Below are 27,314 nucleotides of genomic sequence, written 5' to 3'. Positions count from 1 at the left end.
GAAATGTACAAAAACACTGGCAGTGCCTTTTGCTAATGGGCCCTTCCAGGAAGAGTTTTCCACGGGATGTGCATTTATCTAGATAGCGTCACAGGTGGAGTGCCATCTGAGCTGGACCTGCCAGATTGCAGACACCTGATCCTGGTTGTCCTTGGCCTATTCCCATGGGTCAAGTCCATGGAAGGGCTTGGGGACTCTGTGTCAGGGAGTGGAGGTAAAATGAAAAGGAAAAGACAACTTTTCTCCACTGATGCCTGAGTGGAATTCTTCTCACTGAGTGGAAAGGTGATGATGAGCACTGTCACGGTGGCTCTTCTGGACCAAGGCTCAGTAGGGTGGTCCTGGGGTCTTTCCTGCTCAGAAGAGATCTCAGAGTTTATGGAGCTCCAGGGAGTTTTTCTAATGGATTTCCTGCCAACCATGGCAGCTAAAAGTTGACCAAGACTCCATCTTTTAGCGTCCCCCAAACTTTTGGGCATGGGACCCTCCATTGCTTACAAATAATTTTCAGAGCTTTTTAGGACCTGCCTTTTCACCAGCCCCCTTCTACCTCCCAAAGTCATTACAATGGAGGAGATTTCATAGTCTCGAATGACTTATGTTGTTCATGTAGTGAGTGGATGCATGGAAAAGGAATAGAGGAGAGGTGCTAAAGTAATCCATTTGATTTCATATGAACAACTACAAGAACGTTTCATGGGTTGGCTGCAATACAAGTTTGAGATTATGGTGGGCTTTATTTAAGCTGTCCTAAGAAGACCTATGTAGTCTATTGGAGTATTCACCCTGATATGATCTCTCCCAAACAAAGGGTGTGAATCTATAAGAACATGCATAGATATACCTTCTCCACTTGTATGAAAACAAAAATGAAACTAAAACCCAAGTTTCAGGTTTTCTGCTTTATGATGTGGAATGTCAAGTAAAGAGTGTCATGCTGTGATTTTTGACAGGTGCTCTTGTGGATGCTCATGTAGATGAGCTGATGACCGAGGTGAAGGAACTGAAAGCAGCCCTTGAAAGAAAAAGCAAGGAGGCAGAAGAGCACTGGGATAAGTACTGCTCCCTGCGGACAAGCCACGAGAAGTTGGAGAGAGACAAAGAGATGTTAGAAGCACAAGTCGCTCGTCTGAGTTCACCACAGTCTCCACCGAGTGTCCAGATTTCCCCTTTGCTAAAATCAGTTGACGCAGATTCACCTCCAGTCCCTTGTGTTACTGCAAAGAAGGGATCATCCGGCCAAACTAAAGCTTCAGGCAAGGGGCGAAGGGCCAGTGGGATTCGGGAGAACGAGGGAGGAACTGCACCTTCCACACCACACACCTTTCCTAAAAGAAGCTGGAAGGCGGCCAGAAGGGGCATTGCCCCTGCAGAGGATGCGGGAGACACTGGGCTTGAGCCCCAGGGACTCCCAGAAGTTGGAAAGGAAGGTGTGGCATGATTTGAAAACAAAATTATCTGTGCACTTTTGAAAGTCCACATGGAATTTCACATGCAAATTTCACCCTCCCACATTCCCCTCCTATAGTTCATGTCCATGGGTGCATTTTCCCATTGTGGGGTTTTGTTTTGTTTTCTTATGTTTCTCATAAGGGAAAACATGTTAGTTATTTCTTCAGTTTGGCAACTCTCAGGGTGACTCTGAAGTTTGTCCCTAACCGCTGTGGCAGGGAGAAAGGATCTTTGGAATTCTGCTTCTCTTTGTTAAACAATTGACCTAATGCATATCATGGTCATTATAGATAGACCTGGACCTAGCAATGTTGACAGGCAGCTTTTTTGTTCCTAGGGCCTGCTGCCCTCCCAACGGGAAAGACGAGCCCCTACATCCTGCGAAGTACAACCGTGGCAAGCAGGACCAGTCCACGCCTTGCAGCCCACAAGTTGACACGGTGCCTCCTAAGTATCGGCAGAGAAAGCCACGCTGGGATGTCCCAACCAAGAGCTGGGGGCAGCAGACCCCAAAAGGTACCTCCTGCGAACAAGAATCTGCACTTGGAAATTCAGGAGATGACAGGGTTCTCAGGGCAAGGGTTTCACACCACGTCCTCTGACTTGGGAGCTCTTGCAAGTCTGTCCTTCCTCTCCATGGGGTACAAAGAAGTCAGTGGTGAGCAGCCCTGAGGATGCACATTCCATGATCCTGCTGCAACCTGGCCCTTCCCCAGCAGGTCCCTCAGACAGTGTGATGGGAAGTGGCCTCGTTAGATAGAATTCAAGGGACTTGGAAGAAAGTTTCAGGCATTAGCACTGAGGGATTCGAAGGGGTGCTTTTCATTTAGGCACAGGCCTTGGTCATAGTAATTTGGTGCTTTTTCCTCTGTGCTGCTTCCCATTCTTCACTTTTTGTGACTCCCTTTACTTTCTGCCAAAAGCACACATTTCACTGGATGTCTAAAGGAAGGAGCTCTTTATGGATTTCGCTATTTTGTTTGTTGGGGACTAGGACTTTAGTGATCTCTGTGTTTCTTGCAAACAGCCTGGTAAATGTTACCTTAAAGCAGAGAGAATATTTGCTGAACAAATTGTGGAGCATTTCTACGATCCACCACCTGCAGCTGTCATTTATGTGCATGGAGTGTGTGCCTTGTGTCAAACGTTCGCGTTTTACTTCCTCACTGTATTGAACTCTGGCCGGAAGTACAATCAGAAAAGGATGAGAAACGGAAACACACAAAGTTAATGCCCAGAGCTGACACCCACTCTCTCTCAGTGCCACGGTCTTGCTTTTCTCCCAGTGTTTTGCAAACTGGGGATCACAGGAGTATTGTTGGACGTTGCTGGAAGAGCGTCAAGAATTGAAAAACTCTCATGATGGTTTTTTGCTTGTCAGAGTTTACGTTTGCAATCTGCTTAACTTGAACCAGTAAACGAAGTTTTGCTAGTGTCATAACCCTTATTATTGTTACGTAAGCATTCTTCAGTGAGCAAGTGTTTAGGATTTGGGATACCAAACGAGAGTGAGGTTGGCGATTAGCTGAATCAAAACAAGTGCATATTTGCAAACTTGTTTGATCTGTAAGATGTTTCAGTATTAAGGACTTTATACCTACTATTAAGTTTCTCCATAACTTACATGGCAAAAAAATCTTTCTAATTCAAGAGTGTGAAGGAAAGGTCAAAATTTTCTTTCACTCATTAAAGTCAATGGTCCATTACTCGTACTAGAAATATTCTACCATTTTGTGCAATGTTTTTCCTTCCATCATCAATTCCGCCATCCTTTCCATCCTCCCTCCCTCCTTCCCCCCATGATGATTTCACTTTGAGATTCCAGGAACAACAAAACACTGGAGAGAGTACACTGGGGTGTCTTCTGACATTCCAGTGACCATTAAAACAGCTTCTTTTCCATGAAGCAACCAGTGACTCCAAAGAGCGCAGCTTGCAAGTGGCACCAAAGCTATTGACCATAAGATAATCCCTGACCTGCCAGCCAGGAGTCTGGTTTAGGTCCCAGAGGAGGCTGGGCCATTTCCTTAGGTGGCTGACTGGGAGCTGCTCCTTAATCCCCAGTGCACGCCAAGACCTATCTGCTGGACTCACACTTACAGGGATCCAGGGAGGTATTTGGCTCTGAAACAGGAAATCATGACATAGGTAGTAAGTGCCCTGCACTTCCATTATGTGATGCCGGTTCACTTGATAGTCACTGCTTGCTTAAAAGCGTGCCTTCTGAGTTGCAAGATGGGTTCTGTGAGGTTCCCCATTGTTTGTGGCTTCCCTGTGTCCTCCTGTCTAATGCGACATCTGGAATTCAACAGATATTTGTTGAATGAATAGAGCTGTTGATGTTGTCCTGAAGCGGCTGCAGAAAGAAATAGATGTTTGGAAAGTGTGTTAGGAAATCATGTCGTGAAATCAGCACACAGGCCTTTTTCCTCTTCTTTTCTTTGGAGGTGATGGGAAGTGGAGTTGCTTGTGGAGTTTGGACTTACTCTCTAAGAAAAAGGGCTCTGCACTCTAGGGGGCCTGCTCTGCACACTGCTATTGAATGCCTTGAGTAGGGAGTCCTAAGCAGTGTTCCTGAATATGTGTGATCCCTGTATGAGCTACGGGAGGCAGGAGGCACCAGCGGTTGTGAATCGCTGAGCAATGTTGTGCACGTGTGCAACTGAAGGGGGTCCTCTGGACAGGAGGTGACAGGAGGCTTCGTGATTAGATGCAAACTTCAAAACCCGGCTTCCTGAAATTTAATTTAATTCAGCATTTCCTGAGTCACCTTATCAAATGCTCCCCTCAACGCTTAAGCATATTTCATCACTCAGTTTGAAAAATATAGTTGCTTCGAAACTCACAATGGTAGTGTTTCCCTGAAATGGCTGGCTTGAGTTTGGAACAAGACCGGGACACGTGACAAGTTCAAGGGGAAAAGAAGTGAAAAGCAGGTTAGATGAGGACCATTCTCAGGTATGTCTCTGGGGGGAATAAACCCTGGAGCTCCTACTTGCTGGGGACAAGGGAGTGTGATGTGTGTAGACCTGACCTGAACCTGGGGTTGCTCAGTGCCGGTGGATTGGCCACTAGGTTGTAGAGGATGATGGTGATGCCCTCACCACAGCCCCTGTCAGTCAGCAGTTCTGTGGGGCTCTACGTTTTTTCCCTAGTTATGAGGTTCGTTTTCATGGAGCCATTCACATCCTCACCCTCTCCCCACTGTGAACTAGACACAGTGTGTAAGACAGGGTTTGGGTGAACCTGAGAGTCTGAGTACCTGTTGAATTTGACCTCATGTTGTTTTCGACAGGTCTCAGGTTAAGGAACCTGCCTGAGGAACACATCCATAGTTTAAACCCAGATCACTGACTCTAATTTCCTCCATTTGTATCAGAGAAATTGAATCTAGAGGCGAGGACAGTCCAGGGATGGACTTTGGCTCTTTAATTAGGGTCAAATTCTCTCTCCCATTGGGATCTTTCACTCTCTTTTTTTAACAGTGCACCTGAAGACTTGATTCTCCACCTCTGATGGGTTCAAGGGAAATGCCTGTCTTTTGTATCACTTTGTAATTTAAAACAAAAGGAAGAGCAGCAGTAAAACTGATTTTTAAAAGATTTTATTAACTTATTTTTAGAGACAGGGAGAGAAACATCAATGTGTGGTTGCCTCTCATGTGCCCCCTCCTGGGGACCTGTCCCACAACCCTGGCATGTGGCCTGACTGGGAACCAAACCGCCAACTCTTTGGTTGGCAGGCTGGCGCTCAATGCACTGAGCCACATTGGCCAGGGCTAAAAAACTTCCTTTCATTTCATCGACTTGCCATGGATGGTAATTTGCCATTCAGTCCTCATCCTGACCCTTCAAGGCTGCTGCCCCTTTGAAGTGTCCTGCACGTAATCTGAGGTAGAGGCAGGCTTTGCAAGGGTGTCACCTGTTGGCCAGATTTGCTGGGTTTTCTCTCATGAAATGTATTTAGCTGCCTTTTAAAACTACATACTTCCTATGGAAAGAATATAAACGGGGAAATAATTTCCATTCTTTCTTCTTGCTGCTTCCCAAGGAGGTCATTGGCAGTCACTTGCTCAGGAAGTGACCTGTCACAGCGCTTCCTGTCAGGTCCAGGACTGAACATGCATTGCCCTTGGGACAGCCTGTCCTCTGTTTCTTTGTCTTTGGTTTGCATTGGTTTCAAAGATCTTCCTCCTGGAATCTCCCACTGTTACCTTTAACTTTGGTTAAGTGAAGCGTTTGTGTACTTCATGTGTCTTGTTCCTCTCTCTCTTCTGACCAGTATCTTCTTTCACTGATATGTGAACCTCCAAAAAAGTCTTGACTCTCCTCTGCTTCTTAAAGCCTTACATTTGCTGAGTTCCTGCTTTCTCCTGAAAGGACAGGCCATGAGAAAGGGGATGTACTGCCCACTGGCTTTTGTAGTAGATTGCTGCCCTTCTGCTATCATGCAGACCCTACCTGAAAACCACATAACAATCACCCGAGAATGATTAAAGTGTTACTTGAGGAACAGGAGGAAGGACTTTTCAATGTTGGAAAGAAGGCTTACACCTGCGAAGGTGGAGTCACTCATTTGGGTTTTATTCATTTGAATGACAATGGCAGCTCCACTAAGAGAAATGGAAGCTGGTTTGGGTTCTCTCTTAGCTGTATGTGGAATGTCTCCTGGGTAGTCAGGGCACACAAGGGTAAAGAGGCCAAGTCTTAGCCCTCAAAGAGCTTCCCTCTGGTCTGACAGTGTCACACTGGCCTTGGGAGCAGGTCTCTGGCCATCAGAGGGGTCAAGGAAAGTTTGCAAGGTGTTTCGCCAGGGGTCATGTCAGACTTCTTCCAAGCTCTTAGGTGGGGCCTGTCCTTAGGTAAGAAGAAAGGGAAACGCTGTGTCCAACACCTGGGGAAGAAGAATCTAACTTCAAGCTTGATGAGAAACTTGCTGTAGGAATGTGAATATGATCCACGCCTCTTACAAAGATGCTTGTGTTGCAGGTTAAGGTCGCTCAGAGAAGCACTTCGGATTCAGGCCCTGCAACCCAAGACCCCTCAGCAAGACCTCTCTCGGCCAGGAAGCTGCGCAAGAGACAGTGGGCCGGCAGCCCCAGCGAGGACCTGAAGTCCAAGCGAGGCCGCCCCGCGCCCAGCTCGGAAGCTGGCACCGAGTCCCGTGAGACCTGTAGCATCCACTAGAACACACCTTGTGTGTTAGGGCCCCTGGCAGGTGGCCCTACTTGGGTGGAAAGCACTGTGTCCACAGGGGCTTGTCTTTACTCAGGGACTCATTATCACTAGGAAGAAAGCAATTTCTCAGAAACCTGAACGTACTGGACTCTCTAGATCTCCCATCGGAAGTATTAGAAAAGTTTGGAAGCCCTGATCACCTACCTATTTCTTACTGATCTGCCTCCTCCGTGCTGTGCATAGTAGTGCAGAAAGTGTTATGGGAACATTACACTTGAGAGGCAAGCATTGAACTTCTCCTTGACTGTGTGCATTTTGAAAATGCAAAACTATTTATACTTCCAATTAACTGCTCCCAGGAAACTATACACTTGCCTTGTGCTATTTCCTACGTACTCTTCCTTGTACTAGGCATGAAATAGTTTGAGAGAATCTCTTAGAGCTCAGTCAAATGAAGGAAAGCCACATTCTGTGTTTTTAAGGAAAACGAGCTCTCACATACATTATGGCGGCCTGGTGGCTGGCTCCTGAAGATGTAATATTTCAGCTGTTCCATCATGGTGATGGGTTCTTTCAAAAAGCCAATCTGGTATGCAGTCCCCCTTATGGCGATGTTGTATTAAAACAAGGCATTTTGTTCTCGTAAAACTTACCTGTGTTTCCGTAAAGATGATTCCTAAACATAAGCGCATTATGAACACTGGGACCACTTGTTGCCAACTGCAACAACCTCTTACCAAAGTCAAACTGTTGCAGCAAGTGACACCAGTAGACGTGGGGAACATGCTCAGTTAGAGTGAAAGGTGGTTGGGAATGTGGGTCATGATAATCATGTGGGAATATAACATGTCCAGGCAGTGTCCACATCTTGGGTGTCCGCATTGAATCGTATCAGCAAGGATGCATGTGTGTGGTAGTTTCCAGCTCACGTCAATGACAGGTTTTTGAAAACATGCAGGCATTATGAGCCATACCAAATGTAACAATTTTGCAGCGAGGTCCTTTGTTCTTGAACCAGGGAATCAAATGTTTCTAGGACATGAGCTAGTAAAACATGATTTGCTCTTGGTTTTCAGCTCAGACTGATGTAGAAAGCTTGACCAGTGTTCTCATATATTGTTCAAAACTGTCCTTTGCAAGGTGGACTCTATTGTTGTCTAATGCTTCAATAATATGAAGCTACTTAGTATTCATCTACTGAAAGTCAGTACCCTGACTTTCCTCCTGTGTCTTCAGTCCCTCGGGGTTCTGGTCTGATGCAATGATATCCGTGTCATCAATCATCCCAAGGCTGCCATGTGTTCAGGGGCGTGGCCCGAGCCCACAGCGCTGGGACCAGGCCATCAGCTTTATTGGCTGTCCCCAGTTATTAGAAGATTGCACTCAGTAAGTCTGGCTGAGTAGTTCTGTGGGAACTGAAAACCTCTTCTTCCTTTCTGGGGTGGACTGTAGCTGCTGCTCCTCCCTTGTTAAAGGGAATACTCGACATGCCTTCCATTTTCAAGGTCACAACCTTATAAATGAACAGCCAGGACGTGTTTCTTTTCCTCGAGCTAACAACACTCCTACACTAGGAGCTGAGCTGCACATAAGGTGAAAAGTAAATATGCTGCAATCCCAGCTCTGATATGAGCAGTGGAGTCACAAGTATGAGCACAGCTGACAAGTCGAGGGGGAACTAGACCCAGTCCATACAGGCCTAGGCATCAAATTCTCTTCTGTACAATGTGGGCTTCGCTGAGACCATTTTTTCATCTTCAATATTCTGTAGGAACTGAGATGTTTCACTGTTCTGGGGAATTATCAAGAGTCCAAAAGGGCTGCATCTTCAATAAGAAGGACAGAGAACCCAACACTGCAATGCAGCCCGATTCCCTAAGAGCCACCTCGGCACACACTTACTTCACTTGAGATTTCTCTGTGGTCTTTCTCAGTTGATGCCTACCTATTGTGTTGGAACTGTCATTTGCACAGATTTGTTTGGACTTCAGAAGGAGTCAGGGCACATCTTCCCAGGGCTCCCCCACTCTGGGAGGGGAGAAGTGTTCTGCTTCCCATTGCTTTGAGTCCTCAAAGACGCCTAACTGCTCATAATGTGACGGAACATCCATCGTAGAATTTCCACATTCTTCCAAAGTCATTCAGGCTATGTCAGTGTGTCTTGAAATTTAAATGGGAAATAAAGTATGATCAAATATTTTAAATCAGAAGCTGTACTAGTCATTGTCTCAGAGTTCATATTTCTGTTTTGTGGGGGACGAAGGGAATTCTAAGTCCTGGATTTGGTAGTTGTGGATATCTGAGCTCTGTTCTCCCTGCCACTTGGTTTCGTGTGAGCGTAGAGGAAGGGCTTTATGCTAGGTTTCCTGAATAGAGAGAACAACTCGCAGTGCTTCAGGACAACCGTCCTAATTAGAAAAGTCTGAGGACCTCGAGCTCACATCCTACCTCTTGCAAGACTTAGGTATCCAATGCCACCAGTCCCCTGAGCTGGGGATCAACTACTTAAAACATCGTGTGGAAATTATATACATTTTCCAAAGCATCTTTGCATTTTTTCTCAAACCCTTCACTTTGCATCTAAAGGAGACATTAGGATCTGCATGTTATAGGCTGGGATGGAGAGACACAGGTAGAACTGACTCCTATGTCTGGAGAGACCATGATCCCAGATATAATGATGTGTCTCAGCAGTCTTGCAAAATGGAGGTTATCTTCACTGGATAAAAGATGAAATCGGGTCAGAGAGTTGAACTATTTCAACCTCAGCTTTGTGAATACAGAGCCCACCGTCCTATGCCTCTCTAGATGCTGCCAGTTCCAGAACAGTCTTCATAGGACAGATATTCAGGTGATAGAAGCATTTCTGTTTTGTAAAAAGTTTTTCAATATTTTAAAACTTATTAATTCTAGAGAGAGTGAGGAAGGGAGAAAGAGAATCACCAATTTTGTTGTTCTAGATTTAAAAAATTATTTATTTTATTCCTTAATTCTCTCTGTAGAATTTGTGTATTGATTTTAGAGAGAGAGAGAAAGGGGGGTAGGGAGTGATAAGTATTAATCAGTTGTGTCCTGTGTGTGCCCCAACCAGGGTTTGAACCCACAACCTAAGTATGTGCCCTTATTGGGAATTGAACACACAACCTTGGTGTATCGGGACAACGCTGTAACCACCTGAGCAACCTGGACACGGCTGAATTTCTACTTTCTCTGTGCCACGCAGTTGTCCTTAAGTGTGGGATGCTGGCATCTGACTTATGCTATTAAATGTTCAAAAATATAAAATGACATTAGAATAAATTTCAACTTCTAAAATTATGACTAACTTATTGCTCGTGAATTATTTACTGTAACAAAATCCTTTCAAGGTCTCTATTGGAAAACTTTGCAAAACCTCAAAGATTTGTGAGGCTTTGAATACAAAAGTTTAGTACAAATGTAGATATGAAAAGTGAAAGTGAGGTGTTCAAATGCTTGGACTCCCCACATGACCTTGGGTAAATGCAGTCACTCTGCCTCAGATTCCTCTGGTGATACTGGGACTATGGGTAAGAATCTCTTGAGGCTTTCACATCGATTACATTCGTTGACATTGAACTAGGTGGATGCTTTTTTACTGCATCAAATGGTGGCTAGTCTATGGAGATAATTGAACACAATAAAAATATTGCAGCTTAAAATTGTGAGGTAAACCTCTGGCAACAGAACACATTCATTTCAGATTAGGTTCTGTCCTACAACATTCTCATCATTCTCGATACTATTAATTCTTATTCTGTGAGTTTAATCATTATCGATTTGTACATACTATTCCATTCCCGATGTTACAAATGAACTTCCACAGATCTTTGGAGGCTTTTTTTTTGGGGGGGGGGGGAAGTTGGTGGTTTGGCTTTTTTAAATTACTCTGTGAAAAACAATTATTACAGAAATTACAAGTGAATTGTATTGCTGAAGTTTGTATATAAATTGGTCATTTGGAACCCAGAATACATTTCCTTATAGAAACAGCATTATAATTTGTGTCTAAATTCAAGTCCAGAAAACTCAATTTAGCTTATAATATGTTCCAATGGCAGTGAAGTTTGGATCCCCTTGACAGAACTTCTACTCATAGCACTGTTTGTCTAGCAAAAACACATCCTCAGCATTGGGTTACAAAATACTCATTTCTCTACCCATCGACCATTTTCCCAGTGTGGGGTCAAAAACGTGAACAGATCCTTTTGGCGTTGAAATCGCAGCTGTGTGATGTACCAGAGCACTTCCTGGCTGGGTGCCCACCCCTTCCCGCTAGACCTTGGGCAGTCCACGTGAGGGTGTTGTTTCTCCTGGACGTGACCTGCTGGTGGTTGTATGGGTCATCTTCTTGGACTTGGGCCATCAGAAGTTCACGAGGGTGCTCTGAGCTAGCCCACAGTGCTTGTTCTCTGTGCCATTACCGAGCAGCCTGTATCTCATGCCTACCCAGAGGCTGTTGGTGCTGTCTGTAGAGTCACAGACACGTGCGGAGGGAAAGAGGCACCACGCTGTGATTTCTAAACAGGTACAGGAAGTGCAGAGACTGTTTCCTTCTGAAATAGCTATGATTGCAGCAGACGGGTGAGCCACTTTAGTGTTTTGAGAAGTTGGACATTCCTATGAGACCATCAGGGCCTCCCTCCATGTGGATCTACCAGATGAGTATAGATGTGCTTTTAACTTTTCTTTTTAGAAAACATTTCATCTTTACACAAGGAGTATGTTTTTTATTGATTTGAGAGAGACAGGAATGAGGGAAAGAGAGAGACATGGATCAGTTGCCTCCCCTATGCACCCCAACAGGGGATCAATGCCTCAACCTAGGTATATGCCCTGACCTGAAATCAAACCCGCTAACTTTTGGTGGACTGGACCATGTTCCAACCAACTGAGCCACATGGCCCTGGCGCACAGAGGATATTTCAATGGAAGAAATCTGTCATTCCTAGAATTTAAAACAAGTCTTTTCTGAGATTTACTTCACATTGCACTTACCAATCTTTTCTCATGAAAACCAGAAACCCAAGTTAGTCTCCTAAATCTTGTCCAACGTATATAACCAAATTGGATGTTTTGCTTCCTTGAGGTGGTTAAAAACTCTTTGAAGGAGAGAATATGTTGCTTTTTAAGAATCACACTGGTTTCCCAAATGTGACATAGATTAAAGTCAATGGATACTTCTTTTTTAATCCAATTCAGTCAAATGTTTTCATTATTATCCCAGACAGAAAATTCTGGTTGCCATGGTAGAGATGACTGATCACCTACCCTACTGTCACTTCTACTTTCTTGTCATTAGAAACCCGTTTTGGGGGCAGATGTTGGGCAGCATGTGCTTAAGATCATGACCCTCTTGCCAGGGAAGGAATATAGTTAGCATAAGGCCTACGTTCACACCATTCTCTAAGGCCAGGACTGCTTATGATGACCACCTGCAGTAACCGATTCTGAGACCAAAACACAGAAAGCATTTCCAAACCGTAGGATCCCCGTCAGAAGGATGGGTCTCTCATAACTTTGTTAAGCCTCAGAACCATTCTGGACTTCTTCTCACATCAGAAAATGTATCATTATTTTTTAAAGCAACTCCCAGTTGGAAATTCTGCTACTTCAGCCACATCCTACTTGATGCAATTGCAAAGACTGTTCTCTGCTATTTTTTTTTAATTTTTGTTAGTCAGAGACTGTACTCTCTATGCCTACACTTCCGTTGAGTTTGGCCTGCTACCTGAGCAAGAGAGCCCCTCGAAATCCATCTGCGTAATGACCTGCCTTTCTCTGTCATGAGAAGCAATTCTGCTGAAATTGGTAACGGGCACCTGTCTGAAATCTAAGTTACACAGGGGGAAGGATGCACTAAATACATACTTTTCTAATGCCTCTTGATGAAAATCTTTAGTTACTCATTATTCTGCCTTTTGTGATTTTTTCTGAACATCAAGTACTTCCAATTCTACTAGCTACAAGTCCAAAATCAAATGGCTTTTGGAGCATCCTTATTTTCTATTATAACAATATGATTTCATTCTCTACTTTTCTCTATCACTTTGAAGATGAAAACTTGAGGTTATGAATAGGAAATATTTTTTCTGCATCTCACACTATATCCTAAAACCTAGATCCACCTGCCCAGAATGGTGCTTTTAAAAAATAGAGCATTGGTGCTGGGGGAAATGGAGACAATTGTACTTGAAGAAAATTTTTTTAAAGTTAAAAAATTAAAAATAGAGCATTGGGTCAGTCAGTATGAATAATTATCGACACATTTTTCATAGAAATGATCATTCACAGAATGAGTAGCAAGTTTGGACCAAAAAGAGAAAAAAAATGGGGTCCCAAGTTCTGTGCGGAGGGACAATCCCTTCTCTCTCTGTCCTGATCTTGAAGATCAGTGACATTACTTGGAAACCCCAGTAGGGAAGCCATGCTGAGGTGGCCAGCCTCGGGAGATGTATCTGTTGTGTGCATGGGAGTGGCACAGCAATGGGGACAGACACACAGAGCATGACACCCAGACAGGCTGGTGGCAGGATCACAGAACTCCATCTCACTCACCACACGTTTCCCTAAGCGAGCACCCACACTCACACTGCTGTGTGTGCTCTGTTGTTGGTAGCTCTCAAACATGGCCGTCTGTGCCTTTTACACAATTTGGGCTTTAAATTTCAAAAAATAAGTTAAATTATTTTAAAAAAACCCTCAGATACAACCAGTCAAAATTTTAAGGCCTCCTCCTTTTTTCTGCCAGTTTCCTTCCCATCCCACATGCAATCTACTTGAATTCAATTCATTGTATGAAACCACAAAATTGGAGGATAACAACTCTTCCAAATCATTCCCAAATATTTTCTTTAAGCAACTTCGGATGGGAGCCCTACCATGTCACATTAGATACAATTAACCACTTGGTGGAAAGGCTGAGTTTCATAGAGGCATTTAATGGGAAGGTGAGTTAGAGGGTCCCGGGCACTGAAGTGGACATGTAGACAAAGAATCTCTGCAGTGGTCACCGGAGGAGCAAAATGTCTTTTAAGTCAATGTAATAATGACAGAGAAGTTATGCAAAAAAAGGAAATGTTGTTTACTAACTCATCTTAAATTAAGAATTATTTTTATTCATAATTGTCATACAGAGAAAACACATTTTTTCTCATGTAATTGTTCCCAGCCCAGCCACAGGGAAGACTTATCAAGCACGTGCTCACTCCATGACAGTGGCTGTTTGCCAGGTTTCCTCTGGACTTTGTGCTTTCTTCCTGATGTGTTTTTTTTTTCTTTTCTGTTGGAAAAAACGGAAAAAAATTATAAAGTCCTCTTTCTGGCTTCATACATTCCCACTTTAATGGGTGTCTAGCATCCACAATACTTTTTAGTGTTCTTGAGGTAAAGGAGCTCTGGGGCCCTTGAAGATTAGTAGATCTAGCTGCCATGGTCACCTCTCAGTAACTGATCATGAGTATATTAGGGGTCATGATGAGGAAGGAAATGCTGAGAGATGAACTGTGAGGGGAGAAAAAGAACCCCAGGGAAATGCAAGGTGGGCAAAAGGAATACTGAGCATATAGAAAGAGCCGAGGGGGGGAAAGCAATGAAACATTGGGACCTGAACACCCCCAACAGGCACTTGCTATCTTGCAGCTCCAGCTCAACTACAGGGAGCTCGGTGGTCCTGTGGAGGATGGCTGACCCAGGCGGGAGGCCCCTGGACCTGGGTCTCACAGCCATTCCCAGCGAAGGTTTTGGTTGGAAGACGGTAGGCTCACAGGGCCACTTCCATGCTCTCCTTGCTACTTCGCCCTCCCCACCTGTTTCCCAGGCATGGCCACAGAGCCTCAGCTTATTTACAAGAGGCTAGTACTGACCTCCAGTCCGATTATTCCCACCCTTATCGGGAGTTTTAGCTTGTGCCACTGGGATCAGTTCAGCATTGCCTTAGACTGGTTGGCATTCCTACTCCCTAGTCCTATGTAATCTTGTAAAAGAAGTTCCTCTGTGACCACCCTCTTCATTCATTCTTTCTTCTGTCCAATCTCCCATAGGCTAGGAGGCCATTAGGAGGAAACTCAAAAGATGTAGCTAATCCCCAATGACAGAGAAAAGTGATCTCGGCCAGATTCCAATAAAACTTAGTATGTTCTTTACTTCCATTTCCTATTTCCTTATTTGATCAACTGCGTCATCCCTCTGCCACTCTTCCAGGCAGCATTCCTCTCCGTCACCTGGAATCCCACCCTCACTGTCTCACCCTCCAGTCCTGCTTCATGGAGCACCTCCTCTAAATGGTCAGAGAAATATTTCATGTCAAATTTTATGTCACTGACTATGAGTTGTCCCCGATATTCATTCTTCTTCATTGCTTCCTTTTTTTGTTACTGAACTGCCATTTCTGGTTGGGCACATCACTGTCATATTACAAATATGTTCCCCACATTTCAGTCCGTGAAACCCGGCAGACATCACTGTCTGAACCCCTGATTTCTGGATGACCGCCCACTGCTTTACATTTTGATTGAACTTTTTAATAAATAATTTCTTTCCTTTTCACCAGTCTCTGGCATTGAGAGACGTCTTTCCTCTGGCGGCGGTCATTTCAAACCTAGCAGGTGTGTGTTGGGGGGCAAAACTCCAGAGACGGAGGGGGGAATCCTTTCCATAATAATTTATCATGAACCACCCCCCGTCTGCTCTGTAACACTTCCAGCTCCTTTTCCATTTTTTTTGGACGTAAATAATGATGACCTGAAGTTCAAGGATCACATCACAGAAAGGTCAAGAAATCGAAGCCCAGGAAGTTTGCATGGTCTTCATCTTCCCCCTTTGACTGAGGTGATCTTATATGGCACCCCCCAAGTGCAGCACAGTGGACCCCAGTGGATCCTTTCCTCCTACATTTGGAATCGGTGAGAATGGCACACTGCTTTCCATCTGCCTTGTCAGGGAAGAGTAGGATTTCCAAAGGTGTTTGAAAGATATGACACATCTCAGGACGAAGATTCAGCCTATTTAACTTTTGAAGTTTATTTTTCAACATTCCTTCCTTTGCTTACAAAACTTTCCTCCCTTTCACCAATGGTACTTGTTAGAAGGATGCCTTATGAGATAGTTTCCTCTTGCCTTCACACCTGCTTCCCTGTTTGCTGTGTCATGGGCCACAGGTGCTCTGGAAGCCAGATTTCTGCTTAGCCACAGGACCCTCTGATGGGTTCAGGTCCTGGGTGCCAGAGGGGCCCTGGACACTTGATGGAGGAAGGGACTCCGTCCTCCCAGTTTACTTGCTCTCAGCAAAACCCTGAAGCGCCCCCACTTCCTTCTGGCGTGGCACTGTCACTTCAACAGCAACGTGGGGATTCAGTTGACCATTTCCCCAACACAAATCTGCCTCAGCAGGCTCCCTGAGAGAACCAGCGCCAGCCAGGCCTGCCTCCAGGTGCCATCAGTTCAGTCATTCTCACCCCTTCCCTGTGTGCCTAAGCCTCGGCGTGCCCACTGCTGCTTCTCTGTGAGTGCTCGCATTCCTTTTTTCTCTTTCAGTTCTAGAATAGCTGCTTAACAACTTGTTATTCCATCACTGTGTTTAAACAACTAGTGTCATTTCTGTCCCTTGAGTGGAGCCTGATGACACAGATTATGGAGGCTGCCTTCTGTTTTTGGAGTGGACACAACTATTTTAAATACATTCGTTTTTTAAAATATTTTTATTGATTATGCTATTACAGTTGTCCCATTTCCTCCCCCCACTCCACTCCATCCTGCCCACCCCCTCCCTCCCACATTCCCCCCCTATAGTTCATGTCCATGGGTCATACTTATAAGTTCTTTGGCTTCTACATTTCCTACACTATTTTTACCCTCCCCCTGTCTATTTTCCACCTATCATCTATGCTACTTATTCTCTGTACCTTCCCCCCCTCTCCCCCTCTCACTCCTCTATTGACAACCCTCCATGTGATCTCCATCTGTATGGTTCTGTTCCTGTTCTAGTTGTTTGCCTAGTTTGCTCTTGTTTTTGTTGTAGGTGTGGTCGTTAATAACTGAGTTTGCTGTCATTTTTACTGTTCATATTTTTTATCTTCTTTTTCTTAGATAAGTCCCTTTAACATTTCATATAATAAGGGCTTGGTGATGATGAACTCCTTTTACTTGACCTTATCTGAGAAGCACTTATCTGCCCTTTCATTCTAAATGATAGATTTGCTGGATACAGTAATCTTGGATGTAGGCTCTTGCCTTTCATGACTTGGAATACTTCTTGCCAGCCCCTTCTTGCCTGTAAGGTCTCTTTGGAGAAATCAGCTGACAGTCTTATGGGAACCCCTTTGTAGGCAACTGTGTCCTTTTCTCTTGCTGCTTCTAAGATTCTCTCCTGTTTCATCTTGGGTAATATAATGATGATGTGCCTTGGTGTGTTCCTACTTGGGTCCAGCTTCTTTGGGACTCTCTGAGCTTCCTGGACTTCCTGGAAGTCTATTTCCTTTGCCAGACTGGGGAAGTTCTCCTTCATTATTTGTTGAAATAAGTTTTCAATTTGTTCTTCCTCTTCTCCTTCTGGCACCCCTATAATTCGGATGTTGGAACGTTTCAAGATGTCCTGGAGTTTCCTAAGCCTCTCCTCCTTTTTCCGAATTCTTGTTTCTTCATTCTTTTCTGGTTGGATGTTTCTTTCTTCCTTCTGGTCCACACTGTTGATTTGAGTCCCAGTTTCCTTCGCCTCACTGTTGGTTCCCTGTACATTTTCCTTTGTTTCTCTTAGCATAGCCTTCATTTTTTCATCTGGTTTTCAAACAAATTCAACCAATTCTGTGAGCATCTTAATAACCAGTGTTTTGAACTGTGCATCCGATAGGTTGGCTATCTCTTCCTCACTTAGGTGTATTTTTTCTGTAGCTTTGAAGTGTTCTGTCATTTGGGCCATTTTTTTTTTTTTTTTTGGTCTTGGCCTGTCTGTTACTTAGAGGGGCGGAGCCTTAGGCGTTCCGGGGCGGGGCGGGGTAATGCTGGTTGCTGTGTTGTGACGCTGTACGTGGGGGAGGGGCTGAGAGGGAGCAATGGCACCCGCTCCACTCTCCACCAGATTTCAGTCACTCCCTCCGCTTCCCACAATCAAATTGGGCCCCTCTGGTGCTGGTTCCCGAGTGGGTGGGCTTGTGCACACTCTAGGCCCCTGTGGGTCTCTCCAACGACCTCTCCTGTGAGGCTGGGAGTTTCTCACGCTGCCGCCCCAACCCCCACGGGCGTTTTCAATCAGAGGTTTGAGGCTTTATTTCCCCGCGCCGGAGCCCTGGGTTATGTGGACCGCTTCGCTCCCCCCAGTTCCTCCCTGTTTATCTGTGCTTGTGCGAGTGTGGGGCCTCAGGGTGCTACCCGCCGCTCTGCCTGCCCTGTTCTCCGCCACTCTGAGTCCGGCCCTCTCGGTTTATCTGTGCACGAATGTAGGGCCGCAGGGTCTGCTAGAGGTCAGACTGCCTGCCCCGTTCGTCCCACACTCCGCCAGTCTCGGTCCCGCCATGGCCACATGAGTCCTCTCCACCCCGTGCCCGTTTCCCCCCTCCTACTGGTCTGGATGAATGTTTATTTTTTATCTCCTTGGTGTGGGACTTCCTTGTCGTTCGATTTTCTGTCAGTTCTAGTTGTGCAGTGTGTCTACCTACGCCGCCATCTTGGTTCTCTTCAATACATTCTTTAACAAATATTTTTCACCCTTCAAAATCTCCACCAAATGTGTCTGAGTGCATGACGTGTTCTAGAACCATTTGTCTCTGCCATAACCTATTGACCACACTAGATCCTAATACTTCAAGACAAAATAATAGTAATCTACAAATCTCCATTTCCAGCAAGTGAGTTTGATGTGGACCCCGGCCCTCCAGATCAGTATGTTTTGGCAGCAGTGGACAAATTCACAGGGAGTACAGAAATCCTGTGGAGAGAAGGGAAGGCATGGCCCATCTCCAAGTGACAGAGAGGGCACCTTACATTGAGGATGGGCCTCATTTACCATGCACAGGTTCCCGTTGGGTGGTTACCTTTTACAGAAAACAAAGGAGAGGATGTTGCTAATTACATCAAAGAGGAAGGGTGTTTGCAAATATAAAGGGAAAAGTGGTTGAACCAGTTACCCTTGTCCTTGGAAGGTTTAGCATAGATCTTAGGAAGTTACTTTAAAGATATGCAGTAAACATTTGCTGCCTCAACTCAGGGTGGGGGAGACTTCCCAAAAAGCAAGTCTCAAAGCAGCCTAGGTCCAATGCAGACCTGATTTCCCATGGGAGAACCTATCCCTGGGCTTGGGTCCTGTGTGCTGGACCTCGATTCACACTGGTGTTTCTGAGTGGGAGCTGGGCCCACGCCACGCAGAGTGGTCTCCTATAAGAGTTGATATTGTTCTGTGTTGTCCTGTCACCCGCATACCCCAGGAAGAGGGGTGTATCCATGTCAGCCCCACCTTTGTGACACCTCATAATCCCAGAATGGGGATACACAGGTAAGGATAAGAATGGACACCAGCAGACAGGGGGAGGAAAGCACAGTGGGAGTAGCAGAATTAACTGATTGTAACATCCTTTGCAACCTTGCTCCCCATGAGTGCAAAAGGGTTTTAGGGGCAGCTGCTGTGCCTTGAAGTTGGCTGTTCTGAGGTCCCCCTCCCATGTCTCCCTTGAGAGTTTCTCTGCTTGAGGTGCCCTTGTTGCCATCCCTCATTGGACAGCTACTTCTGCTTCTCTGTCATATTGTTCTGGTTATGAAATGCTATTTTGCTGAACTTTTTCATTTCAATGAAGTCTACTATAACATCATTTTCTTTCATGGATTATGCTTTGGGTGTTGTATCTGAACACTCATCACCAAGCCCAAAGGACCTTTCTCCTACGGTTTCCTCCAGAAGTTTCTAATATTGTGTTTTATCTTTAGGTCCATGATGGACTTCCAGTTGATTTTTGCGAAAGATGTAAGGTGTCTTGATTTTTTTGGGGGGGGGAATGTCCAATTCATCCAGAAGCATTTGTAGAAGAGACTACCCTCTCTATCGAATTACCTTTGCGCCTTTTTCAAGATGAGTTGACCATATTTGTGGGGCATCTATTCCTGAGCTCTCTCTACTCTGTCCTAGGTCCATTCATGTTTCCAACAGTGTTTATTCAGCACCTACTTCAGGGGGGAGGAGCATTCAGCTCAGGCACCAAAGGGAGGAATGAAGTCACTACTCTTACATAGCCCTTGCTCCTCCTCATCAAAGCAGCATTCACACCGCAGTTTGGTAACTGCCCCGTGGGTGTAGGCCAAGGTACAAAGAGTTTCCAGCACACAGACTAGCACAGCATCCGACCGTTTCTTCCCGCCTCTATCATGACTGCCTCCATCAGGGAACAAAGCACTACTATCTGTTACCTGCATTTGCTTTTTAATCCTCACTCCAGTATATGTCCATGATATGACACAGAGGGAGAGAGAGAGAGAGACTGATGAGAGAGAAACGTCAATCAGTTGTTTTCTGTATGTGCACTTACCTGGGACCGAACTCACAAACTTTTTCATGTTTGGGAGGATGCTCCAATCAACCAAGCAACCCAGCAAGGGCTTACCTGGATTTTTACAGTCAGCTCCTAACTAGGTTCTCTCATTAAGTGCTTTCCTTTCCCTTAAATGAAGTGGAATTATTTCATTCCTCTGCTCAGAATCTCCAGTGGACTTCCTTCCACCTTCCACCAGACAGTGGAAGTCAATGTTCTCACAGGAGCTTTCATGCGCTGACCCCATCATATTCCAGACTCATCTAATCACTCTACTCAGGCCTCTCTGGCCTCCTTGCTGTTCCTCAGAGGTGCCAGGCCCCTTGATTCAGGGCTTTGTGTGTGCTTAGCTCTCTGCCAGGGATAACTTGCCAGGTGATGGCATGTCCTCCTCCCTGCAATTCCTTTAGGTCGTGACACTCTATGCTGTCACCATTCATGAGCTGCTCTATATTTTTTTAATCTCTCTCTCTGTCTCTCCAGAGAGTTTCTGTGGTTGTGGCATTTTGTCTCCTTCTCCCCCTTCCTCCACCTCATGCTCTTTTCCCCTCATCTGCTGATTAGGGGACTACTCGGAATATAGTAGGAAGTTATCAAACATGTATGAAACCAAAGCATGGAAAAGAAATAGGGATGCGTTGGGAGGAAACTTAGTAAACTCTCAGCCTCTCAAGGACAGAGGAGCTTTGAGAAGCCATCATTGATCCCCACAACCTGAGCATGAAATAAAAGCTGATTATGTGAGTACTAAAAAGAAATGAATGAATAAAAACAATATACTCAAATACCCTTTTTACAGTTGAGAACACTGAGGCACAAAACCTTATTCACTAATCCCCCCGTGGTGCTCAACTGGGGCAGGGAAAATCCAGTCGTGAGGGCGGATCAGTCTTATTTGAGATACTTATCTTAATCTTCTTTTAACCAAAACTTGCTTGTTTTCCCTTGTTCTTTTTTAAGCAGTGCAAGCAGCAATAATTAAATTGGCTAATTAAGGATTTCATCTGCTCTCTTTCACCCGCCTTATCTCTTACAAAGTGCAAAGCACTGTTCTGAGGCTGAGTGTGAGTTCAAAAAATGGCCCTGGCTGGTGTGCCTCAGTGGACTGAGTACTGACCTGTGAACCAAAAGGTTGGTGGTTCGATTCCCAGTCAGGGCACATGGCTGAGTTAAGGGCCAGGTTCAGCTGGGAGCACGTAGAGGCAACCACACATTGATGTTCCTCTCCATCTACTCCTTCCTCCCATCCACTCTTCTTTAAAAATTAATTAAAAAATATAAAAAGATACACAGCACTTGGTGACTATGCAAAGAAGTTCAAATGCAGGATAGAACATGAAAAAGGATGAAAACATGAAATCCAGGTGGGCTACAATGTGTAATCAAAGGGCTTATGTTTGGTTTCCATGTTATGAGCAAAATAAATAAGTCCTTAATAAGGTTCGAAAGTGCTGAGGGGTGGAGGGGAAATCGTCATATTTCTTGACCCCTGGCCCATTCCTTTCCTGCAGAAAATCTGAATGTTCTATGAATTCTTTCCTTTCTCCCACATTAAAATAACCTCAACTGTTCTTTCCATTGCAGCTGGCCACGCGACACAGAATGCTCAAACCCGAACAATGACGTGTTCTAGTGCCTACGTGTGTAAGCCAGTGGTAGAAGCTGGGAAGGTCCCTGCGATTAGCAAGAAACCTTTTCTCCAGCCATTTCCTTCCTGCAGGTCCTAGACTTTCCAGCAAGGTCCCATCAAGGGGCCATTGTAGAGAAAAGAGAAGGTGTTTGGGGAGGGGCTTGGATAAACCCCCTAGACTGTAGGAAGTCAGTGTGCTCTTCCCACTCTGATGTACTGGCCTGAAGTCACTGAAAGCCGGCCCCTTGCCACCTCGGCCAGGACTCAGCCACTGTGAATAACACCACAGTGCCACTCCAGCTCAGTTGAGAGGCACCCCTGCAGGTAAACCAGGCAGAGAATGCTACTGCACTAGAAGGGGCTTTTCTAGGCAGGGTCAGCTCAATCCTGGAACACCAGGCTACACAACAACCAGACAGGAGAGACTCAGTTTTATAAAGTTTCACAGCAAGGAAATGGAGTCCTTACCACTGTGCTGCAGCCATGATGACTTTTAAAAGCAGGTCATAGTCTCACAAATACAGAGGCAATTGCATGAACTCATCCTGCTCAGCGTGGTCATCCATTCAGACTGGGGGAAAGACCACCATGCTGTTGAGCTCCCAGGCATCAAGGCTATCGTTGCTATGGCACAAACTTTTCACGCCATCAACAAAAGATAGGTACCTTACACACAAGAGTCTGTGATGCGGCACCATTACCGATAACCTATGGCAGTCAAGCTGCTCTGGAAAAGGGGGTCGGCACCGTCTGAGGAAACCGGGCATGGGCCAATCAGTGCCAACTACCATTTAGGTGGTCGCACAACTGCTGCTCATAGCACAGTAGAAACAGCGTCACCTCTGAGGTGGGACCAGGAGGAGAGCCACTGCTCCTCTGGAAGAGCCTTGCTTGCCATGGTGGGTTACATGCTTCCACTTTAATTTCTGACATACTTTTTCTTTAAAGGCTCTCCCCACAACACTGCCCATGAATCCCACTCAGGACTCCACACAGGTTTGACCACTTGGTACATGTTTTCTGGGTGACTCTCACTTTGCATTAGCTCTTTCCACTCCCTGTGTCCTCCAGGTGAGTTGGGTACACACTTCACTCCCTCACCTGCAGGACCAAGCTTTCCATTGCACTTCTCACAACACTACAATTCCCCAGTGGGCTGTCAAGAATTTTTCCTTTCCTCCCTGAGGCTGCAGTGAGATCTGCTTATAGCATCCTTTATGCCTTGTTCCAGGCCTAGAGGAGAAGTCTAATGCTAGGCTTATGGAATGAATGAGTGAACTAACACCCCGTAAATCAGCACGTTGTTGGAAACCCTGGAACCACATCTGCAGCCTGCAGTCTGGAGATTCCTCACCTGCCGGTTCCTGTAAACAGCACAGTCTCCTTCAATTGTGGGTGCAGGTGACAGGCACAGAAGGGACAGGGAAATGGAGGTAGTGTTAGAGTACCTCTCTGCTCCTTCAAGAAGGTGGGAGCCCCATGACAAGTATTCAAAATCCAGACTGAGGAGACATGCCAGGGAGAAAGGGGAGGGAGTGTATTAACACCACGCTCAGAAGTTGTTCATACATAGAAGCTGGAAAATTTGAGGTGTGAACCTTCTGAAATTGTATGGCCACATGTTTTGAGCCAGCCTGACCTCCCAGAGCCATGAAGCCCAGGAGCTTGGTGGCATGTCTGGAGCCTTGTAGGATGGTGTAGGGTTAGTGGAGAGAGTCTGGCTTCCTCACCCAGGTGTCTGGGTCATGAAGGGAAGCAGTGTTCCCATAAACCTGGAGGGGCCTAGAAAGCAGTAGTCTCATAGCCAGAGACAGGATCCGATCAACTGTTCCCATAACATGAAGTGGGCTGTCCTGTGCAGAACTTTATCACGTTATGTAATGTTCTCACATTTTTCCAGCTTTGTTCCCCTCCAGTGCTAAACAATTAGGGGTTTCTCACCAGGGAGAGACACGAAAGGGGACAGAGGGCACAATGAGTGACACACTGGGGAGCAAGGCCCACGGCATGACACATGAAGATAGAAATGCGGCTTGCAGCGTGCACGGCTTGCCCACCCGTGAGTAAAGGCACGCCTGACATCCCACTGGCTCTGTGAACATTAATCCATCTGTGCGGATACCATGGACTTGCCCAGCATTTCAGGGGTCACAACAAAATTGGCTTAGTCGTCCGGATTCCCTCACGGAACGCCATAGAGCCAGCACCCCCAGAGGGGGCTTGGATTGGATGAGGACCAACAGGTAGTATTAGGTGGCTGGGCTCCTGGAAGCTTGGCCTCCCACCCATGACAGACCTACATCCATGGTGCAGGGACACAGTGACGAAAGCCCTGTGGGTGGTGGGGAAGACCCTGGAAAAGCCCAGTGCTGAGGCGGCTGTGATGGCCGTGGGCTGGGTGTTTCTTTCAGCTTCGCCAGGGGTGATTGAGACAGAGACGACACTTCTCAAGGCAGTGGAATTCCCAGAGCCCAGAGAGGGAGCAAGTGCCCTGAAGCCTGAAGAAGAGGAGACTGCACTTCCCTGATGCCGCAAAGCTCCACAAACAGCGAGGCAGATGGAAAAACTGCCTTGAAGGTTTCAGTCTGGGTCCTGGGAAAAAGACTCTGAGCAGGTGAGGGGCTGCAATCCCTCCCCCCCTCTCACATAAGCTATTCAGGGGGAAAGGATTGGCGGACAAGGAACTGAGTTCCCTGAGGGCAGCAGCCTTTGGTTCCTGGAGGTATTTGGGTGTGGGGACGTCTCTCCCTCCCCTGCTCCACACAGACATGGAACACAGTTGCTGAGAGTGACTGGCCAGAGGGTCTGCCAGGGCTGGGCGCTCTGGGGAAGCCAGCAGTCAGCACCCAGAAAGCTCTCCTGGCAGCTCCCTGATCACAAGAAGTGGAGACCCCTGTGGGCAAGAGCTTCTGCTGCTGTGCCTGTGGGTCAAGGCTGAGCTCCAGGAGCTCAGCTCTCCAGTGCTGTTCCAGGAGGCAGGGGGGCCATGGGAACGATTAGAGGTGGCAGCGCGACCTGGGAGGTTACTGAATGCAGCCTGGAGGTGGCACCTGGAAAGCCCACTGATAGAGAGGCCACCAGAGAGCCATGGTGGTGGCAGCAACAAGCCAGATTAATGCTTGTCAGAGAGGCCGCCGAAGATAACAGTGGTACCTGGAGTCCCAGAAACAGCGGGTAGGTGACCCGAGGGGATGCAGTCGAGGTGCCAACCACCAGAGCCCGCGGGATTGGTGTGCACTGGTGCCGCACAAGAGCAGCTCAGTGCCCACTCAGATGTGTCCTGTGCAGACCTAATTTATCTGTGCACACCACGGGGGGGTGTCCCAAAAAGACACATCCTGTGCTTCGAAAGGACCATTTAACTGGGCCAACCTCCCAACAAGAGGGAGGAAATGTCCTGCTGGACCCTGTGAGGTACATGTGCATGTCACACAGCAAGGCTTTGGGTGGGGTCAGTGGCAGTGAAAGGACTAGATAGTCAACACTTGGGTTTCTGGCCCCAATAAGGAAGAATCAGCGGTACTTTACTCCTTGGTTGAAAAGCAGTTGGCTGCAGTATATGCTGCCCTGTTGGCCACAGAGGCTGTACCAGGAACTGCCCCCGTCACGGTTAGGACCACTCATGCCATTGCAGGGTGGATCGGCGACTGGATGTCCAGGCCTCATAGTGGGTTAGCTCAGACACCCTTATTAGCTAGGTGGGGTGCATCTCTACAATAAAGCAGTACTCTGTCCACTAGCCCTTTGCGGGTTGAGCTACAGCAAGTGTCAGGGTCAGTTATTTATATAGAGCAGAAATCTACTCGTCCCGTCCCTGTAGAAGAGATGGAAGCTAGCCCCTTCCAGGAAGGGCACACACCTATTCCCTCAGATGCTTGGTACACTGATGGGTGCAGCGGGGGCCGGCCTGCTGTGAGGACCACCGTAGCAATTCGCCCACACACAGATACAATCTGGTTTGAGGCTGGCCTGGAACAGAGCAGCCAGTGGGCGGAACTCCGAGCCACTTGGCTCCTGGCAGTCAGTGAAGCCCAGCCCCTGACTCTTTGCACAGATAGCTGGGCCATGTTCTGGGGGCTAACACTGTGAATCTCTACATGGCATACAAATAAATGGAAGGTCATGCAGAGTCCATTGTGGGGACAGGCTTTGTGGCAAGAGTTCTATGGGGGTTAGGTCACTAGAAACAAATCACTGTATATCGTGTTACAGGACATGCACGTCTTACTTCCAGGGAATGATGAGGCTGATGCTCTAGCCAGGGTGCAGTGGCTAGAAATGGCACCTGCCAGTGCCTGGGGAAGGGAAGTAGCCCAGTGGCTACACCGTCGCCTCTTATATGCTAGAGGAAAGATCATGTGGCCTACCATCGAAATTTGAGGGTTGTCTGTTACGTTTACACAAGTACAAGAAGCTTGAGAGACCTGTCTATATGCTCGAGAGCGCATCCCCGAAAGCCTGTTGGAATTCTGGACAGGTGGTGTGGGGACAGGAATGGCTGCCCTGGTGGCAGGTGGAGGTGACTGGTCCCCTACCTAGTTGAGAGGGATAGAACTATCCTATTACAGGTGTGGACATGACACAGGACTTTTATCTGCTTATCCCCCCACAGTACCCAGATCAGGAAGCAGTGATTGCTGATTGGGAGTGGGTATGTGTTGCCTATGAGGGACCTTAATCATTGAAAGTGATAAGGGGACGTGGTTCACTGGGGCCTTGGTACAATAATGGGCTTGGGCCTTGGAATTTTAATGTGGAAAGTGATTGTAGCCTATTATCCCCAAGCTGCTGGAATGATGGGAAGGTACAATGTTGTCCTGAAGCAGGGCCTGTGAGCTGCAGCTGCCACCCCTACCCTGAGGGGTTGGACCAAACGCTTAGAGACTGTCCTCGGATTCTAAATGAGAGGAGTCAGAGCAGGGCCCAGCTCCGCTAGAAGCTCTGCTCCACCAGACTGCAGCTCCAAGTCAGATGCAGGGACAGATTAAGGGTGCTTTGCCAAAACCAGGCATGAGAAAAGAGGGGAATATTCTCTTGCCTGCTCCAGAGAGCCTAGAGCAAGGGCAAACAGCCACTTGAATGTGGCCTTGGGAAATGAAAGCTCCGCATATGTGTTTGGTGGCTCTTGTTGCCCCTTGGGGCCAAGGGGTGGAGAGAAACTTACAAAGATTGCCATGGGTGACTGGGACATTGCCCCCAGCCTTAAAGGTGACGTGCCCAGGACTGGCAGTCCACGCAATGCTTCTTCCTGGCACCTTTGTGATTTCCCAGTAGCATATTATGAGTCCTCCTCTGTTATTGCAAGAGGATGCTGGTCTCACAGGTGAGGCATGAAAGGGCTTGTATTCATGCCCAGGAAGACCCCCTCTGCCAGCCACTGTCTTATGGGCTGACCAGAAGCTGGCGTGTATATTGCCTGAGGGTCAGGACTTGCCTTTACTGGTGCCTATAACTGCTCTGTCTTTTTGCCCTTAGAGTGCAAGGTAACACCTTAGAGGAGTGGATTCCTATCTATGCTTCAGTGGC

The 27,314-nt window shown here is 46.6% G+C and overlaps 1 protein-coding gene across 1 annotated transcript in view; it reads left to right on the top strand.

Annotated features, from left to right (window-relative positions):
- The window catches only part of LOC128779765 (centromere protein F-like), a 43,076-nt gene extending 36,438 nt beyond the window's left edge, over positions 1-6,638 (top strand). Inside the window, 3 exon segments of the mRNA XM_053915901.1 lie at positions 954-1,430; positions 1,790-1,968; positions 6,441-6,638. Coding sequence (XP_053771876.1) covers positions 954-1,430; positions 1,790-1,968; positions 6,441-6,638 — 854 coding nt within the window.
- Positions 6,639-27,314: the final 20,676 nt, after the last annotated feature.

Source organism: Desmodus rotundus, chromosome 12, assembly GCF_022682495.2.
Source record: "Desmodus rotundus isolate HL8 chromosome 12, HLdesRot8A.1, whole genome shotgun sequence".
NCBI lineage: Eukaryota > Metazoa > Chordata > Mammalia > Chiroptera > Phyllostomidae > Desmodus > Desmodus rotundus.
The sequence above is the reverse complement of the archived record's forward strand: the minus strand, read 5'-3'. Positions and strand labels throughout refer to the sequence as shown.